The sequence below is a fragment of the Acartia tonsa genome, chromosome 7 (assembly GCF_053477335.1).
Source record: "Acartia tonsa isolate MP-2025a chromosome 7, ASM5347733v1, whole genome shotgun sequence".
Classification (NCBI taxonomy): domain Eukaryota; kingdom Metazoa; phylum Arthropoda; class Copepoda; order Calanoida; family Acartiidae; genus Acartia; species Acartia tonsa.
Window position 1 is genome coordinate 19,941,553 of NC_137266.1, and position 20,329 is coordinate 19,961,881.

Here is a 20,329-nt window from a genome sequence, read left to right on the forward strand (position 1 = left end):
ATTGTTCGAATTAGAGCTGGGCTGGATATCCGGCCATTTTTAATATCCTGCCGGATATTGAAACTATCCGGATACCGGATGTCCGACTGATTTGTAATGCTGGATATCCGCTTATTTGCCGGATATCCGGCCCAACCCTAGTTCTAATGAAATGAAAAATGAATAATCTGTTCACTTTTTAACCATTAATATGGCCGGATTATTCCTGCATTGTTTTCCTAGTGGCTGATTTAGAGTGTATGTATCTATTGCAAAGGCAATCCTTATAATAAAGTAACAGGATGTGTGTTTGTATGTTTGTACCGAAGGATCTCGCTAACCGCTGAACCGATCGGGTTCTCCTTAACAGGGTAGATCCTCATATGTCCCGGGAAGGTTCATAACTATTTTGGGCAGGGTGGGGAAAAACCCAGGGTTTTTTAAAAAAGCCCAACCCAACCCGTAAAAACCCTTAAAACCCTGGGTTTTTATGGGTTTTTTAGGGTTTTATTGGTTTTTTTTCATTTAGGAGTCAAATATATTTGATATATTGATGAAATGTTAATGTTTATGTTGTTGTAGGTAAAAGGTTAGCAAGATTTCACAATAAACAAGATAGATAATGAAGAAAGCTGGCATTCCGATTAATTATAAACCCTTATTAGCAATGGTGCACAAAATATTCTATTAAGGGGGAGGGGAGGTTAAAAGCTTCAAAACAAGGAACCTACTCCTCTATTCTTAAGCTGTAAACACCCCCCCCCCCCCTTCCAGAAATTATTAAGGTCTTTTCCTTTTTACATCTTAATAAAACCCTGTGCACGCCACTGTAACTATTTCCTTTCATAAATTGTTATGTTTTAGTTTTAAAAAATCAATAATGATTAATAGATTATGTAATTTACACAATTTATATATTTTATATATCATCAATTTAGTAGCAAAGCGTTTTGAGAGAAAGTAATTTCATAAACATTTGAACAATAAGTACCTAGAGCATCATTTATATAATTACTTCATATTTTTTTATGTTTTTTAGGTAAAATTTGCTTTAAAATGTTATTAGATCCTAGTCTTTGAGTAAATAGAGGTTTAATTTGTAAATTTTAACGTGAAATTTCAATGTTTTTTCAAAAACCCAAAAAACCTTGGGTTTTTTTTCAATGGGTTTTTTAAAAAACCCTGGGTGGGTTTTTTTGGGTGGGTTTTTTGTATGCCCACCCTGATTTTGGGGGAGGATACCACCACCCTCCCTAGAGAAATATTTTTTTTTTAAATATAGCGATTTTAGAAAGAGAGTTCAACGAAAAATAAACGTCAAACGTAAAATAGCCATATTTTAGATATAAAAAAAACATTTAAAGTGCCAATAGAGGCCTCTAGGGGCGTAGCCGCTAGTCTATTAAAAAGAGCTATTATATTTTCTTAAAAAATTTCTAATTTAATGAATTAAAATAACAATTGATTATTCAAATGCATATTACTATGAATAAAGTCTTTCTTGTTCAAAAACACTTAAAATAATTTTATTGAGTAATTTATTTTAGTTAGAATTGTTAAGGTATATAGAATGGAAAAGTATTATATTATTTGTAATTGCTTAGCTTTGCTTTTATTTCTGTTACTTTGTTACCAAAGTATTCAACATTTGAATTCAAATCCTATGGTAATTACTTTTTTTTAAATATACCAATAGACTTATATTAATTTGACCCTTTCACGTAAGGGTGCAAACATTTTAGCTTTACATAAAAGTAACAGAATATCTATCTGTGTGTTTTTTCCTTTACAGGTAAGCTTCTTACAGGTCCAGTGAAAGTTTATAACTATTTTAAAATCAATTATTTTGATCTAGAGTCTAGAGTTTTCACTGCTAATGAGAACGGGGAATTCCATTGTAAATCATGTTTGTCCCAAACATTTTATTAGCACAATCTCTCAACTAAGTAAGCTTTTAAAAAAGCTAAGACAAACTATTAGTCTCTAAACTAGTAATAAAATGTTAATCTACATAATGGCAAATTTTGTAAATCAATTTACAGTCCAAAGTCTTATCCCTTAAGATCCCTACTGCCAAGAGATGTTTAATCACTAATGAACTAAAAGAAAATGTTGTTTTTTTTTATACAGGGAGTTAGAAAGGAATGGGGTGATATAGACCTTCCTATACCAGGTATTACATATGTATATTGAGCAAAATCTTAGACCAGCTTAGGCGTTAGAGTTTCATAAGTCTTACATATTCATTTATTTAGTAGCGAAGCCACTCTATAATTCACTTTTTCCGTCAGTCAGTCTGTCGTAACGATATGGAGGAAACGTGATTTTTTCGTTAGTAACGAAGCTACTCTATAATTTACTTTTTCCGTCAGTCAGTCTGTCCGTAACGCTATGGGGGAAACGTGATTTTCTCGGCCCCTATTCAAGATAGACAGCTGAAATTTTTAGTAAAGATTCCTATGACATATGCTCATCTAATGTATACATTGTTTTGTCCATCTGTCTGTTATTTGGGGTGCTAGATCGATTCCTAGATTTTCAAGTTTTCGTGACTTTCTCAATTCCTTTTCAAGATAGAGGTCTAAAATTTTCCGGGATTAATCAAATTTAGATTCTACTTATTTTCACTAAGATTTGTCTGTTAATTGGGGTGCTAGATCGATTCCTAGATTTTTAGGTTTTTATGATTTTCCCGATTCCTATTTAGGATTCACAGCTGAAGTTATCAGGGATTAAATATGCTCATATTCTACATATTTCCATGATGTTTCATTAAGATTTGTCTTTTAATTGCAGTGCTAAATTGATTCCTTTATTTCGTGATTTTAAAAGGTTGAGTGATTTTAAAGGTTTCCTGTTTTACCTATTTCATGTTTATTGTATTACACTGCTCTTTAGTAATTTTTTTCCGATTTCAATTCATAATTTTTTAGCTTCGCTACTTATGGATGTTGTCATCCTTGTTTATATATGCAAGGCTAAGGACATTAATTGTAGGGAAATTTTACAGAATTTGGCTCATTGATCATTGGGTAACAGATTTTTGGTCATTTATATTTTGAAGATTTATCAAGAATTGAATCAGTCTTATATAAGTTTTATCACCGCAAAAAAAATAGTTTTAAAATCATTCTTCAGTTAAAAATGTATGCACTTCATATTCTTGAGAAGTCGGCTGAATCAGCCATTTGGCCTCCAAAATTGGAAATTATATAGCATACATTTTAATTAATTATACATATATTCTAATTAATGTTAAATGGGAACGCCTTATTGAATATCAATACAAAAAAAATTTACGTAATTTATTTAATATTAAGTACTTACAAATAAAACTTTATTTTTTAGGACCTGTGTTATCATTCTGCAATCACAACCCATTTCGTTCTAATAGAGAAGAATTGTAAGTATTATGTATTTTATTGTACAATCTATCTAACTTTAATATTTCCAGGGAGTAAGGGAGGGGACAACAGCAATTAATTCAATTTAAGAGTATTTGCTGAAAGACCTTGAAATCCAGATTAATCCAGCAAATATGGAGGAAATTTTAAAGGGAGAGTTAATACAATACAGAAAACAATAAAATAGGAAGAAAGTTCCAAGAAAATAGCATTCATTTGAAAGTTATATTACCAGTACATCAGACTGACGTAACCATTATGTAGTTAATAACTAGAAAAATCTCCCTGGAACCCATTCAACCCATAGCCCCATAACCCAAAATTTAATTGGATTCTTAGATTATTTATAAAACAATTATCAAAATAAGGTTTTTACCTATGAAATGATATTTTCTTAATCATAACAAATTAAGTTTATTGATACTTGTCTGCAATATTCAAAATTAACAAACAAGTTAGCGGCATTCTGTGCACTAGTACTCAAAGTCAGTCAGAAACCGCTAAATTCTTGCACATTCCCTTTAAGTCAGTACCCAAAGTCTGAGACTCCTAAAAATTGAATATTCGATCCATTGTCCCCTCCCTTACTCCCTGGATATTTCTAAAATGTTTACTGAAAACTAAATTGAAAGTACTTAAAAACGACATTATCTGAACATAAGTCTACAGGGATCTAAAAGGATAAGACAATGAATGACAAATTGATGTACATCCAAAATGATGATACACAAAATTACCCATTCTGTAGAATACAATTAGTGGTTGAAAAGTTTGAACACCCAACTAAATGAATCAACCAATCAAAATTCAATAAAAGTCCTCAAAATTGTTAAGCAAACAAATAAGAAAACGGAATTATAAAACTTTTGTGGTCCCTCAATTATGAATGTACCCAAATATTACTATCTAAAATATATCCATAATACAAAGTAGCTTGATGTCTGCCCGTCCGTTGTTGTTGTAGCCATGATTCTCTGAAGTTAGGGCTCAGATGCACACGGAGACTGGAAGTGAGAATCCTTTGGTTAATCTTAGATTGGTAAGCTTCGCGCACAGCTGATTGTATTCTATGTTACATTACAAGCTGACCCGCAATTCTCGTGGAAGCTACTCAATTATTACATCACCCTGGCCTAGAGTGTTGTCTGTCCGTCCGTCCCTTAGGATCTCGGTAATCACTGAACCGATCGGATTCTACTCTTCAAGGTATATACCTATTGGTCCTGTGGTGGTTTTAAGCTATTTTCTTAGGGGGTGGGACTCTCCCAACCCCCAAAAAATGATAATTCCCCCCCCCAAAAAAAAAAAAAAATTCTGGGGAAACTACTTCACATAAAAAGACAGCACCAGAAATACTTAATTTTTTTTTTAAATTACCTCTTAGGGCAAAACCTTAGAGGCTAGGGGAGAAGCCGCTAGTGTTAAAATAAAACAAAATGAAAACTAAACTATTTTAAGGTACAACATCTACGAATATGATAGAAATACAAAGGATATAATGAACAAGATTCATAATATTAAAAATCTAAAAGAAAACTACAACTATAGTACGTACAGAACATTCTGGTTTGGAAGATGTATCAAAACAGAATTAAAGTAAGTCAAGTAATATTTTGTTTCCTACAATCAAAAGGATATGATTTATTTTTATTTTAAAAAGTTGTTGTGGGCTTTGCTATAAAACTGCTGTTTAATCTCATCTCTGCATTTTTAGAAAAGTTCTCAACACTACTAAGCTGTATAGCATTCCACCTATCTATTTTACGGTAAGTTTATTGTGATTCATTGCTGAGGGAACAAAGTCGCTCAAAAATCAGCATGTGATGTCATAAGAATGAGGGATTATCCATCTCTTTTTTAGGGGTTTTCTTTCCCACACCTCATCCCTAATTTTTATGACGTCAGAATTTTTTTTGAGCATCTTTGTCCCCTCATATTCATATTAAATGTATTTATAATATTAAATCTAAAGTCAATGAGGTGAAAAACATTGCTTGTATAGAAAAGATATAATTAATTCAAATTTACAATTGTATTTTAGCGTTAGATGGATTAAATTTAAGATTTTTCAGTATATTTCTGGCCATGGTGTTAAATGGTAGATTTGCAGTTAAAAAATATCTTGTAGCAATATTCGGATCAAGTCTTCGTGTTTCAAAGCGGAGCCACATAAACGTAACAGTAACTCCACATATCTTTAATTGATGTGCCTCTGAGGCCGAATTTGTAATCTAATTTTTCTCTTGTCCCTAAGCCACTGCTAGGCTGACCTAAATAACCATGGCTAGACATCCCCAAAACAAACTGTATGTTGTTATTTTATTCCAACTTTATATTTTCAGGAGAAACTTGTTGGCTGGGTGCATCAACAAGGAGAAGAGATGTCCATGGTTTACAGCAATCAAGATCCAGATTCTGTAAGTATATCGCCCGGTTGGTTAAGAAGATCAAAGTTTTCATTTTTTGAGGGGGTTAGACTTATAAATTTTTATTAACTTCCGACTGTCGCTTGTGTACAAATAAATTGAAGACGCCGCAGCCTGTTACAATTAATTCACAAAAGGCAGTCGCGGCTGATGATGTGTACTATTTTATATAAATTAGTTTGATAGATTCATAGTCGAGCAGAAGAGGATTGTAGGAAGGTGCATCCAACCCCCACACCACCCTGGACAAGGGTGTACTCCCCCTTAAAATAGAATGTGGGGGTGTCAAGTTAAAAAGTCACATTCCCCTTGAATTCAAGGTGGGTGTGATACAATTTTGTGCAGAGGCTTGTCAAAATTTTAAGGGTGTGATCCTCACACCTTCCTGGGAAATCCCTGTGCAATCCTATCTGTCTTTTTAGGCTCAAATGGTGTCCTTTGGTGTAGATGAAATAACATATTGTCAATTTCATTATTATGTTTGGGACCAATCTACAACACAGGTTAGCATATAACAATAACGTAAATCAATGTAAATCGGTCTGTCCGTCCGTCAGTCCGGTTAGCTTTTTCGTTAATTTAGGCATGAATTAATTGTCCCATCGATTTCAAACTTTTCATGATGATTCCTGTAGTAGTGAGGTACGATTAACAAAGCGTACCAACTCTAAAATCGTTACCAGAATGTCCGTACGTCCATTTAAAACATGATGATTTTAAACCAGACATATGTCTACTTGAAATCAATCCAATATATCTTTGACGATGGAAATTTGAAACCCACGGGTCAATATTTCTCAGATATTCCCCCTATTTACGAACTGTCCAAAGTCGTTGATAATAATTAGGGAAAGGGTTGAAAATGGACATGAAACAGAAATATTAAAATCTTTTCTAAATTTTTACGATCCTGAAAGTTAATATTTACTGATATTTTCCAATAAATTTTTTCGTTCCGTCAAAATTTGGAAAAATAGCCAATATAGCTGTCTAGAAAGAACACGAAACCTCTACACCTAATATTTTCTCAGTGTTTTTTTTTACTTTTTATACAAATTTTTTTTAAAAATTAAATATTGATGAGTTTTTTATTTTTATAGAATGAATTATAAAAAAATAATATTGGTTGATTGGTTTTTGCGATATCAGAACCATATCAGTTTTACTTGTAAACAATTCAATAAATATGAAAACTTAGATATAAAATTTGTATAATAGATAAGACTTTTAAATAATTTATTCTCCCCTTTCTTTATTCCAAAAATCTCGATTTTTCTTTCATTGTCATATCCTAGTATTTATTATGTGTATTTGTATTGTTGTGTGAGTATGTGTGGGGGAGGGGGTTGTAAACAACTTAGGAGATAAGACAATGGATGATAATCTTGTTATCCTTGTTTTATTTAGATTACATTTAATAGATGCCTATTGAGTATAGGACATGTCAAAACATAAATACAAGGATATTTTAATTGGTTGGTTAAAACTAGCAGTGTCTTCACTTTTTAACCAAGTGAAAATTTTAAATATTACCATTGGGTATATCTAACATTGGCTCAAATAAAAGTAAAATTTAATTTTTGTTTCTATAAATGCTCATATTTAAACTTCCTATTGCAAAGGATTATGGGGGTGGGGTGTTCACAGAGATTTTACCCCCCCCCCCCATATTCAATTGAATATGATTTACTTTACTACCATTCTCCGACAAAATAAAAATAGAAGGTGAAACAAGGACTATAAAATCTAAAATAATACATTTAGATAGTTCTTAGAAGCGAAGCTCCTCTATATAAGACAATGAGCAAAAAATTTATTTACATCCCCAAAGATAATAAACTAAATCACCCCTTCTGCAGATTAAATTTTGAAGTCAAGTCAAGATTTAATAAAAGTCCCCAAAGTTTTTGAACCCCCCACCCCCCCTACGGGGAAATGCTAATAATTAGGACAATTCTAACATGCCTAAATTAATGAAAAAAGCTATCCATCTCATTCGTACGGAAAAACCTAGCTTTTAAAAAGGGAAAATGAAGGAAACCTCCAAATAACACCTTTATACAATTACTATATTATTACGGGATAAGACAATGGACGATAAATTGATTTAATATTTTATTTTTAATTGTAGAATTTCTTTGCTGTTTACAATGAGCAAAAATTTAAATTAGATAAAAGAATAGTTATTTCTCGCATCGTATTATAAACGCCTTGCCGCGGATATCTTATGATTGTATATTTTTATATTCGTAGAAAGCTGGATATAATACGATGATAGACATAGTTTTTTCGTATTGATGAGAACCGGTGCCTAACCACTGCACCGGATTTAAATGAATACGAGAAATAATTTTAAAATACTTAAATAAATTATTAAATAGAAGTATATATATTGGCGTTTTCACTCGAAGTACCCAATTGTGCAGATAAACTCCCCTTCTCCCATAAAATTGAAAACAAGGGGTAGCGAAGCTTTTCTGTAATTAGGGTCGGTCCGTCCATACGTCCGTCCGTCCGTAACGGATAGCTTTTTTCGTTAATTTATGCATGTTAGAATTGATTTTTGGTTTTCTGATTCATGGGACAACAAAGTACAATATTATAAGCGAAGCAACTCTATAATCAAGTCCTAAAAATATAAGTATGTACATAAATATTATCCTGTATCAAGCAGTTTTTCAACAAATTTACTTACAATTTTGCTTTGACTCTTATACATTTACACTCTGATTATTCAGTTCTGACATTATACAAGTGTTAATGTCCGTTTGTTCTACCGTTTCAGAGCTTCGCTTTTATGGATGTTGTCATCCTTGTTTTACTATAAATATATTTTTTATGGAATAGGAATCAGTATTTTAAGAATAAGATAAAGAGGATTATTATATCTATTAAAAAATTTATGTTATAAAGGGTAAAAGGCAAAGCTTTGATACTAATATTATGCATGGTTAAAAAGTTAGATATTTTAATAGCTTTATTCAGTGGTCTGTTTATTTATATGTCCATGAAATTTTGTCTTGTAAAAAATCTGGATCAGTTTAAAATCCAATGGCCGGCTCTTATGGTTTAAAATAAAAATACTCTAATTTTGATTTAGCAACAAAGCTTCGTTAGTACTTGACGTCATCGTTCTTGTCTATATAACAAGAATGGTTATATTTTGACTAGCAGCTAAATTTGTTTAATAAAATTTAAAGCTGTAATTAACGCTGTTTGATACTACCATTTAAGCTATAAAACAGGGATGACATAAACTCCCTAAACTCGAAGGTCTGGGACGGTAGGATAAACGAATATTAACACTTGTAGAGTGTCAGAACTGAATAATCAGAATTTAAATGTATAAAAGTAGAGACAAAATTGTTAGTAAATTTGTTGAAATACAGGATAATGTTGAAGTACATACTTACATTTTTAGGAATCAATTTTAGAGATGCTTTGCTTATGACATTGTACTTTGTTGATATGATAATAATTAGGGGAGGGGGAAGAGTTGTGAAATATTAACTTTATGAAAACAGAAATATATTTTAAATTAAAATTTTCCATGACTCTATGAGTCTATACATGTTTGGCGTGGGGGGGGGGGGGGGGGGTAATATTATAAGAGATTAAGGAAAAGCTTTTAGTTATCTATCCAATAGGGGTAGGTAGAGGGGGGAAGGGTCATATCATACATGTAAGATGATAGGGGAAGGGGTGTTAATTATATCTACTGCTGTTAAAAACAAAGCTTTTCTATAATTGAGGTTGGTTTCACGTCCGTCCGTCTGTACATCTAGAACAGATAGATTAAGAAAGTGGAACAACTTTATAATATTAACTTATAATTCTGTTTATACTTATACATTTATATTCTGATTATTCAGTTCTGACAATCTACAAGTGTTACTGTTTGTTTGTACTACTGATTCACTTTTATGGATGTTGTCATCCTTGTTGATAAACCCTCCGATTTCCTTTATTTGGCTAAAGTTAAACAGAGTTGCCCCCCCCCCCCATATTCAATTGAATATGATTTACTACTATTTTCTGCCAAAATAAAGGTAAAAGGTAAAACATGGACAATAATAGTTATTTCTTTCATTGTGTTGTAAACGGCTTTCCGCGGATATAGAATGTACAATTATAAGATTAAAACCAGTTTTTTTAGCCCCGAGGTGCCGAAGAAAAAAACTAATTCTATATTCTAATCTCCCTCCCCCCCCCCCCCAAAAAAAAAAAGTTGCTCTTAAGAATTCATTTGTAGTTCAGGAAGGGAGCAGAGAAAATAAGAACGGCTTGCTTTTTTCCTATGCCTTGTAAAGTAAATCATATTCAATTGAATATGGGGGGGGGGGGTTAAAAAACCCTGTGATCACACCCCACCCCCCATAATCCTATACAATAGGAAGTTTAAATATGAGCATTTATAGAAACAACAAGGATGACAACATCCATAAAAGCGAAGCGCTGAACGTGTAGGACAAACGGACATTAACACTTGTATAGTGTCAAAATTGAATAATCAGATTATAAATGTATAAGAGTTGATGCAAAATTGATTATAGAGTTGCTACGCTTTCTAAATCTTACCTAAGTAATTCGCTTTTAGACAAATCACTCAAATTAAGCAAAGAAGACTGTATTTCAAATTGGAATAAAAACAACCTGCATGCCCATACAATTCTCCTAACCCAATTTTCCTTCAAACTGTTACAAAATGCAGGGCAAGAAACTAATTTTATCTCTGATTTTCTTGAGTTTTTAATAACACAGTGATTCCTGTTTTTCTGATTAATTTCTAGCTACTAAGCTATGTTGATGTAAATAAAAGTCTCGTACTATAATATGTAATTCTGTATGTATATGTCTTTTCTTTATGAAATACATATCTTTAAAACAAAACAAACTTTCATGTGAGACAATGTTAGATATATATACCTTTGTAAGAATGTGTTTCTAAGGACCAATTTTTAAAAGCGAAGCTTTTCTATAATCAAGGCCGCTCCGTCCTTTACTGATATCTCTTATCATAATTTTCTTTTCTATAATTGGGGTTGGTTGCACGTCCGTCCGTCTGTACATCTGGAACAGATAGATTTTTTAGAATTTTTAGAATTTAGGCTTGTTAGTATTGTTCTATTGTACAATTTAGAAAACATAGCAACTCTATAATATTCACTTATAATTTTGTTTTTACTTAAACATTTATATTCTGATTATTCAGTTATAACAACAGACAAAATACAAGTGTTAATGTTTGTTTGTACTACCATTTTGCTTTTAAGGAAGTTGTCATCCTTGTTTTTTTATCTCTCATTTTATTCTTAATCCTCTCCCTCCCCCAAAGAAAATATATGTTGTTGACCCGTTTAAGATGACCCCTTCTTAAGTTACAAACCCCTTCCCCCCTATAATCCTATAGTCAATTTCATCGATTCGTGGGATAACTGTTAAAGAGGGGGGGGGGGGGGGTGAAGTATTATCATGAGAACTTCATAAAAAGGAGGGAAATTTAAACAGTATAATGTAATAATGGAGCATGTATGAGATCTAAAGGGATATGACAATGGCAGATATATTGATGTACAACCCCAAAGATGATACACAAAATTACCCCTTCTGTAGATTACAATTGGTGGTTGAAACGTTAAGACACTTATTGAACTAACCAACCATTATTCTTCAAAAGTCCCCAAAGTTGTTCGACAAAAAAACTTTGTGGACAAGTGTAATAAACAGCCCAATGTCGTCTCCCTCCCTGGTATAATATAATAAGGGAAGATGTATGTAGCCTTGATGTGCATAGGTCTTACAAGTTTTCACCAAAAATTTTAGCTTTCCATTTTAAATAGTAGTCAGGAAATTTATGTTTCCCCTTAGCCATACAGATGGACAGACGCACCAAGTTATTTCTAGAGTAGCTTTGCTAAAAAAATATAACATTAAATGATATTTAAAGATTTTTTCATAACAAATTGTTATAATTTAACGAGGGCTCTAAAGGGATAAGACAATGGCAGATATATTGATGTACAACCCCAAAGATGATACACAAAATTACCCCTTCTATAGATTACAATTAGTAGTTGAAACGTTAGGACACTTATTGAACTAACCAATCATTATTCTTTGAAAGTCCCCAAAGTTGTTAGACAAAAAAACTTTGTGGACAAGTGTAATAAACAGCCCAATGTCGTCTCCCTCCCTGGTATAATATAATAAGGAAAGACAAATGTAGCCTTGATGTGCATAGGTCTTACAAGTTTTCACCAAAAATTTTAGCTTTCTACATTAAATAGTAGTCAAGAAATTCATGTTTCCCCTTAGCCATACAGATGGACAGACGCACCAAGTTATCTCTAGAGTAGTTTTGCTGCTATAAATATAACATAAGATGCTATTTAAAGGTTTTTGTATAACAAATTGTTATAATATAACGAGGGATCTAAAGAGATGAGACAATGGCCGATAAATTGATGAATATCCCAATTTATGATACAAAATGTAGATAACAAATAGTGGTTGAAACAGATGGACACTCAATTTAATCACCCAACCAATCACCCAATTCATTAAAAGTCCCCAAAGTTGCTAAGCTAACGAAAAGAAAATGTTATTATAAACTTTAGAGACTTTGGTTTACCTCGTAATTACCTCGTACGGGCGGAATTACAGTCAAGGACCTTATCAACTTGATGTACTGTCCAGGTCCTGGTCCAGCAATCCAGGAGAACTAAGGATGACTTTAACGCACCCTTCTCTGTCCAAACAATATTAGGTTAAGTAACATCCATCAGACAACCAACTCTCTGTGGTGCATGACCTTTTTCTGAGAAGTCCCAACTGTGCATGGTAACAAGTTGCGCCTGTTTTATATAAAAAATAAAAAACCTTCATTTTATCATAAAACGAGCAAAAATCGAGCTATCTGGCTAATTTTTTAATATGTTAGAGATTTTTTCATGCTTAACAACTTTGCTTTTATATTTTGTTTTGAAAAAATCATTTTAAAACCGGTTTATTTGGGCTTGAAAATTGATGTACCTAAAATCGCATATTTTTTTGTCCAAAAATTTAAATCTAGCCTAAAACCTGCCCAAATTGATTTCCTCTGATGGTATATGATAACCAAACATAAAAATATAGTTTTTAAAAAAATCGAATGCTATGAAAATTTTAAGAAGAAAAAAAGCACAGTACCCTACCTTAACATTTAAAAAAATCAATTTTTGACCAACTTACGTAAGAGATAAAACAATAACCAATGATCCTAGAAGGCTAATTTTTTTATATGTTGTACTCAAAGCAATTCCTAACAACTTTGCTTTTCTATAAAAGTTGAAAAAAATCACGCTAAATATCATTTTTTTCCTTCGTAAGTTCGTATGGTTTATAAATTTCTTTAAAATGCAAAAATCTAATATTTTTGTATTTAGCGCCTATATGAATGCTCATCCCTCATTGGTTACTTAGTACGCCGCTAATACTTCCTATTGGTGATTATAGTTTAGAGGTGTGTGACTTTCAACGAATATATGAAATGAATTTCACTCCTCGTCAAAAGTTATGCTATCTCTCTCTCTCTCTCTCTCTCTCTCTCTCTCTCTCTCTCTCTCTCTCTCTCTCTCTCTCTCTCTCTCTCTCTCTCTCCCTCCCTCCCTCCCTCCCTCCCTCCCTCTCTCTCTCTCTCTCTCTCTCTCTCTCTCTCTCTCTCTCTCTCTCTCTCTCTCTCTCTCTCTCTCTCTCTCTCTCTCTCTCTCTCTCTCTCTCTCTCTCTCTCTCTCTCTCTCTCTCTCTCTCTCTCTCTCTCTCTCTCTCTCTCTCTCTCTCTCTTAATGGCTTAACTAATCAATATTAAATTGTTAGGGAAGCTAAGTATTGTTGTATGTGCAGGTTTTAGGCTATCTCTTTTTATTTGATTCTATCTATCTATCTTTCTATCTATCTATTCAATCTTTTTTAGTCTAGGACAGGTTTTAGGCTATAAGAGGGCCGTGAGAAAGATTATACATTACTTATACAGGAATCCTCAATTAATGCTACTAGGTTTAAAGGACGATTTAACCATGTGTAACATTTTAAAAGGAGAAAATAAGGGGGGGGGGGGATAAAGAGATTGGGTTTTGCTTACTTTCGGAAATAGCCTAAAACCTTTCCAAGATTCTAAGTAACAGCCACTAAGGAAGGAATAATCCGTGCGTCTGTACCAAAAAATGGCTTCACCCCCTCCTTCTAATTATTTTACTAAAACTAAAATGAAAAAGGGGGATGAATTTAACAACTTCCCCCTACCTCAAGGTTTCTTAAAAGCCTCTAGGGGCGTAGCCGCTTGTATTAAGATAAAAAGCAGAGAAAATTCGTTATTAAGCATAAATATTTGATAGCAGAGCTACTATTTAGCTTATTATCATTCAAAATATAATTCTGGTAAATCTATATGTATATATACATATCTGAGTTTATGTGGAACAAGATCCCTGAAACAGCTTTGCATTGAAAGTTTCTTTTTCTAAAATTTCTATCTATCTATCTATATACATATATATCAATCTATGTAACTATCTATCTATCTATCTACCTATCTATCTATATATCTGTCTATCTATCTGTATATTTGTCTACCTGTCTATCTATTTACCTATCAATCTATCTATCTATCTAACTAACTATTTATCTAATTATCTATCTATTTATGTAACTATCCATCTATTTAATCCAAGTAATTTCTAGTCCTTGTTTTCTCTGTTGACTGTTTTATTACCCCCATATCCTATTACCTCTCAACTTTAAACTCTCTCGCGCAATTTGTGTTCTTTAGATAATAGCTTTTAGTTTAATATTGCTTTCACACAAAGTGCCCTGTTGAGCAATGGTACATCCCCTCACTCATGTTTTTTTAATAAATTGAATATTAAGATGGGGATGGGGGGGGGGGTGGAGTATTTTGTTTGTTTATTTGTTATTCAGGTTAGGTTATATTGAGCACTGGGCAGACCCGCAGGGTTATGGCACTTATCCAGCGCCCATTATTTTTAAAACTAGAGAGTGTGGGGGAGCGGGTTATAGTTCTCAAATGGCACTTTGTGTGAAAACTTAAATAAACTATAAGCTATGTACATCAATCTAATTCTAATTTTATTTATTTAGGTATGCTACAAATATTTTTATTCTTGTTAAAAATTAAAGTTTAAACATCAGAGTGGGTATTTTTTTCAACGGACTTTTTGTATTTTAAACATTTTTTCATCTTAGAGTTTATCAGGGAGGGAGGGGACATTGGGTTGTTTATTACAATATTTCCCAAAGTTTTATAAAAACATTTTCTTATTTGTTGGCTTCATAACTTTGTTGACTTTTATTGAATTTTGATTGGTTGATTTATTAAGTTAAGTTTTCAAACGTTTCATCCTCTAATTGTAATCTACACTATAGATAATCATTGGGTTTGAACATCAATTTACCAACAATTGTCTTATCCCTGAGCATACACCGGAAACGGATGATATCAAATAACAGGGAATCTATAAATATATTGTTACAAATACAATTACAAACTATTATAAGTTAACTTTAATATATTTCATTATCGTTATATACTTTTTTTACGTAATGCAAAATTATACTTTTTTAATATTAGGAAGAATTTTTATTTTACCCTGTAAAAAAAGCAATGAAAAAAGTAAGACGTCTAAAATGTCGTATTCTTAACAGGTAGACTTTTTGGAGTAAGGAAATTATGTCATCACATTAATTTCATAGAAAGAACCTAAAAGTCTAATATATTTAGTAAATTTTATTTCGGAATTGTTTAACGAACATACTTCATTTAAGATTGCGTGATTTATTTCGAAATAGAAATATAAAACGTAAAAATTTATTATTTTTCAAAATCTTTTATTTATTTACGAAGCACTTCGTAAATAAATATTAAGAAATTTGAATATTTAGAAAAATAGAAATAGGAAGGTATTTGTGAACGAACGGAGAGGGGAATAAATATCATATTTTTGAAATAGAATTCTTGCCGACGTTAATTAATATTCCCCAATTTCAATATTTTCATGTCTCTAAATTCCCTTTTGATTTTTCTCGAAATACGATACGTTTAGGGTTTGGAATACTTAATATTTTAAATATCTAGTAGACACATCATTGTTTTAAACTTTAAACAAAAAGTTTTTTTTTGTGAATAATAATCAAATAGATCTGATTCCTATTACAACAAGGTACAATATTATAAGCGAATCATTTCTATAATCAAGTCCTAAAAATGTAAGTATGTCCTTAAACAGTATTCTGTATTTAAGAAGTTTTACAATAAATTTACGCATAATTTTATTTATCTTTTATATCTATATTTTGCATATTGAGTTCTGACAATCTGCAAAAGTTAATGCTCGTTTGTCCTACCGTTTCAGAGCTTCGCTTTTTTGGATGTTGTCATCCTTATTTCTCTTAAATTAGCTTGACACATATAATTTGTGTAGTTTTGACTTTATAAAAGCGTTTAGTAGGACCAAATAAATTTCTATTTCAATTAACATATTGATCGAACATTAATATACGGCGCTAGTTAATGAATAGATGCGCTACCAAAACGCACAGAGAGGCTTTCCCTTTATTGATTTTTTAACGCCATAATTAAATTTTTCTTTTTAAAAAGAAAGAATATTTACAAAAAGTGCAACAAATTACAGAGTAAATTAGGAAGTTAAACTCTAATTCTTACGCCATTTGTTCGATCGATAATACATAATTTTCCATTCATAACCCATGACCCTGCGTGCGAAGTTAGCCTCTACTTATTATGCCTGCTGGTTTACTTTAGCTTTGTGTAGCTTCAAGTACCGAAAATCTTAATTTTTTCATATGAAAAATAACATAGACGGGTGATGTACCAGGTCAATTGAAATTTGTATCGAATTTAAAATGTCTTAAAATTGTCCTCTGTATTCTTCAGATTCGAATTAAATTCATATGAATAGAATAACCTAGGGTAAAACACAAATATTAAAACGTTTACTAAAAAATTGCCCTCACCCTTCCCACACTTTTCAGTATATTTGAAAACTAGGGGAGGGGGTTCTGTGTTCGCTGGACATTTTGAGGAAAAGCGCCGAACAACAATCAAATATGAAAGAAAATTAATTAATGTTGTATTTGAACAAGATGTGTACATTGTACATACCTGATAAATAAATCATAAATTAAAATCATTAATAACTGTTCATGTTGTTTGATCATTAATGTTAAGGATTGTTATGAATGGAAGTCTGAACAGGAATATTTTTCCTGTGCAAGGAAAGCTGTCGCAAAGGTATAAATATACTTGTTATAGGTGGGCGTCAAATATCTACTTAAAAATATCCTTTCCTGACTATTTCTTTTTCTCTATATTTTGATGTATTGTTTATTTTAAAATACTTCGATACAATTAAACGTGATAGTCCTTGTTTTATATCAATGCCAATTAAAAGAACTTAATTTTTTTTCTCTTGTGTTCCAATGCAAAACTTCTACCTTTGTCTGGACAAGTTCTTAAAAAAATAATTACGATAAAAATGTCATATTTATATAAAAAAAGTCATGCCCTGAAAATTCAAACTTTAGTCCAAACAAACTAACTTAAATTGCAAGTCAATAAAAAGTCAATAATGTAATAAAAGCATATAAGATTATATGGGAATTGTAGGATATAGATATTACTATAGCTTCGCACCTAGCCTCTAGGGGCTTACTTACCCACTATCTTTGTTATCACAATCTGATCAGTTCCGCGATTAGATCTTAAGCAACAAAAGAACAGACATCGTTTTATTTTGTAATATTGATATATATATATCTTAAATTGAGGAGCTGACCAGAAACGGAAGTGTATGCCATATCCCCCAAGAATCATATTTTCTACAGGGATTACAAAATATAAATCAATGTTCAAATTCAAAACAGGTGAAACGACATTCGCTAGGTGAGGTGTCAAGTCAAAAAATCATTAAATAGACATAGTAAACTTACCCCATTTTTCGTCAAAATTAAAAATTGAATATTTGAAGGCGAAATTTTAGACTAATTCATTTTGCGATATAATTTTTAGAAAGCTAACATTATTGAAAGAATTTCATAACTAACTTAATTTATGTTTCGTCATATGAAGCATATCGAGGGAAGAATTTTTTACAGGAAACGTATGCACCAATTTAATTATAGTCATTTAACATAAATTCATTTATTTAAGACATATTAGATGCAGATTCGCAGAATTATTTTTTTTAGTCTAAAGAAAGAAAACTGGAGGTGGAAAATCTTTTGGATATTATGTTCTCAAATTTGACACATTCTGCATGTAAACGAAGATGTATTTCAAGAGGATGGAGAATGAGGTAAACCCAACAAAAAAGTTCAATGGGGGGGGGGGGTATATAGATATTACCCCCTTACATGGCAACGTATTTGTAATGCCATTAGAATGGCGTTGCTACAAAAGACCTAAATTACTTGAGACCTAATCCTATAAAAGGCCATAATAAAATATATCAATAATACATCCATAAATCCTAACGTGACCTAGCCAAACCCTGGCTGGGGCCCTAACCCTACGGGGCTACTCAACATTACCTAACCTACCTACTTAAGTTATGTGAGAAGAAATAGCATTGTTACTCAGGTGTAGTCCAGCTGTAGAAAATATTGTGGATGAACAGATAAAGTTTGGATTCAAAGGAGAAATACAACTGTCATATCAAGAAAAAGAAGTGGTATGTAAAATGTAAATCATTCAAGTAAAAAAATAGATGGGGCATGAGCTTTAAGTACTATGCCCACCCTGTCCCTATTTTATATTTGGGCTTTAAAATCTCAATAACCACTGGCCAAAAATGATTCTCCTTTACAGTAAAGAATCTTTGGGGAAGCTATCTCCAGCGTTCCAAGAGAAATAGCCCCTGAAAAAATGAATCCCGCCAATTTTCTGACCCTCTTTACTGAGACTCGTTGACGCTGGTTTATAAATAAAGATATAATTAAAATTAATTTACTAGGAGTATATAGCCTATGGTCCATTGAATTTTATCGGAGAAATCGGAGGATACTGTGGAATGCTTCTGGGTTGGTCTCTTGTAGGTAAATAAACTTTATAGATACAATAAATATAGGAGGTTTAGATCAACAACCTCTTAAATACCAATTGAAACACACTGTAGTAACAATACGATCATATTTTGGTATGGAGTGGCATGTTTTATATTATGTCATCTTTGAATTTCTTAGTACAAAGATTTGCTTGGGAGAATTATTTTGTCTCAAGATTTGCGCTCTTATTTTCAATTGCACGGAGCATTGTTTCTGATTTGCCATCTAGTGTTATTAATCTATTCAGATTAACTTAGTAAGATTCCACAAATCAGATGTGCTGAAAATGGATTGCCTATTTCTTTCCTAATTTCCAAAGTTGTACAGCAGATAACCCAATTATTGCAAACGCTATTTTCAGCTACTCCGGTCAAAGGGAAAAACGATATAATGTATAACCGATTTATACATTATACATTCAAAATTTTAATTTTTCGAATTTTTATTTTTTTTTAAAAGCTAGAAGCTTTTTTAGCTAGTAGTAAATAATGAGATAGGACGCGGAAGCTAGGTACACTTTCAGAATGGAACCGACCAATGGAAGCAGCCAGATTTCTGAACCTGGCCACACGTGACAACGACGATAATGGATGAGAAGAAATGGGCTAAACAAACAAACAAACAAACAAACACTTTCAGAAACTAAAATTCAGTACATCACAAATCAATGATAATCTGCCGTTATTTTAAAAACAAAGAAACGACCCGTTGACCATGGACATTTTTGAGACGCCCTTCAAATATTTATAAGGCAAAAAGTTGCTATATAAAAATTGTCATCCTCGTTTTATCTCTGCATCTCTAATAATTTGTTTCTAATATTTAGGTTGTCTAATGTCAACTCGAGGTGGACTCAACTATTTAAGAACTATGTGTCACAGAAGAGCTTCAATTCAATCTAATAAACATGCTATTGTTAAAGTGGCATAACTTTGATAATTTTTTACATCCTCATAAGTGTAGAAAATCTTAGGAATCTTAAGGGATTGGACAATAGAAGATACATTTATTAACACCCCCATTTACGAAAAACAATATTACTTTGCAGATTACAATCATTCATTAGTCATATTTTGTGAAATCTAATAACGATTGAGAAAGCATGTTTGAAAAACTCTGGGAACTAGGGTAATTTACAGTATGTCCCATCACTGCACAATTGGGGTATAGTCCCTTTCGTGGAAACACACCTTAAGGGGCGATTCGTCGTATTTTTCGCAGTAGCTTTTCTCCTATTTCTAGCCCCTGCTGGGGGTTCTAACCCTGCGGGGCCAATTGCCTTACCCTGTGGGGCAATCAACAAACCCAATATAACCTAACATAACCAAAAATGACCTATAAAAAGCCATTTAAAAAAATACGACGAATCGCCCCTTATGGAGCGTTGCCACGAAAGTGACTATT

At 32.2% G+C, this 20,329-nt stretch overlaps 2 protein-coding genes across 3 annotated transcripts; both read left to right on the forward strand.

Annotated features, from left to right (window-relative positions):
- Nucleotides 1–1,438: 1,438 nt before the first annotated feature.
- LOC145325032 (uncharacterized) lies at nucleotides 1,439–5,121 on the forward strand. Its single transcript, XM_080167826.1, has 4 exons — nucleotides 1,439–1,645; nucleotides 2,110–2,152; nucleotides 3,328–3,382; nucleotides 4,842–5,121. Exons 1-4 carry the CDS (start codon nucleotides 1,550–1,552, stop codon nucleotides 4,981–4,983), a joined length of 336 nt encoding a protein of 111 aa, XP_080023952.1. The 5' UTR covers nucleotides 1,439–1,549; the 3' UTR covers nucleotides 4,984–5,121.
- Nucleotides 4,854–19,974, forward strand: LOC145325031 (uncharacterized). 2 transcript variants are annotated; one of them, XM_080167824.1, is made up of 10 exons: nucleotides 4,854–4,930; nucleotides 5,098–5,149; nucleotides 5,726–5,800; nucleotides 6,232–6,312; nucleotides 17,052–17,114; nucleotides 17,651–17,746; nucleotides 18,071–18,177; nucleotides 18,462–18,552; nucleotides 18,835–18,916; nucleotides 19,752–19,974. In XM_080167824.1, exons 3-10 carry the CDS (start codon nucleotides 5,765–5,767, stop codon nucleotides 19,853–19,855), a joined length of 660 nt encoding a protein of 219 aa, XP_080023950.1. In that variant the 5' UTR covers nucleotides 4,854–4,930; nucleotides 5,098–5,149; nucleotides 5,726–5,764; the 3' UTR covers nucleotides 19,856–19,974. The 2 variants fall into 2 exon arrangements, with proteins under 2 accessions (XP_080023950.1, XP_080023951.1); XM_080167825.1 differs by lacking the exon at nucleotides 4,854–4,930 and having other exon boundaries at nucleotides 5,017–5,149.
- The last annotated feature ends 355 nt before the right edge of the window (nucleotides 19,975–20,329 follow it).

Excerpts from the sequence above, each read along its gene's own strand:
- LOC145325032 (XM_080167826.1), top strand. The coding sequence starts at position 1,550 with ATGGAAAAGTATTATATTATTTGTAATTGCTTAGCTTTGCTTTTATTT. Across the intron at positions 2,153-3,327 it reads TATAGACCTTCCTATACCAG|GACCTGTGTTATCATTCTGC; the intron begins GTATTACATATG and ends TTTATTTTTTAG. Across the intron at positions 3,383-4,841 it reads CGTTCTAATAGAGAAGAATT|GTACAACATCTACGAATATG; the intron begins GTAAGTATTATG and ends AACTATTTTAAG.
- LOC145325031 (XM_080167824.1), top strand. The coding sequence starts at position 5,765 with ATGTCCATGGTTTACAGCAATCAAGATCCAGATTCT. Across the intron at positions 6,313-17,051 it reads GGGACCAATCTACAACACAG|GATTGTTATGAATGGAAGTC; the intron begins GTTAGCATATAA and ends ATTAATGTTAAG. Across the intron at positions 18,553-18,834 it reads CATATCAAGAAAAAGAAGTG|GAGTATATAGCCTATGGTCC; the intron begins GTATGTAAAATG and ends TTAATTTACTAG.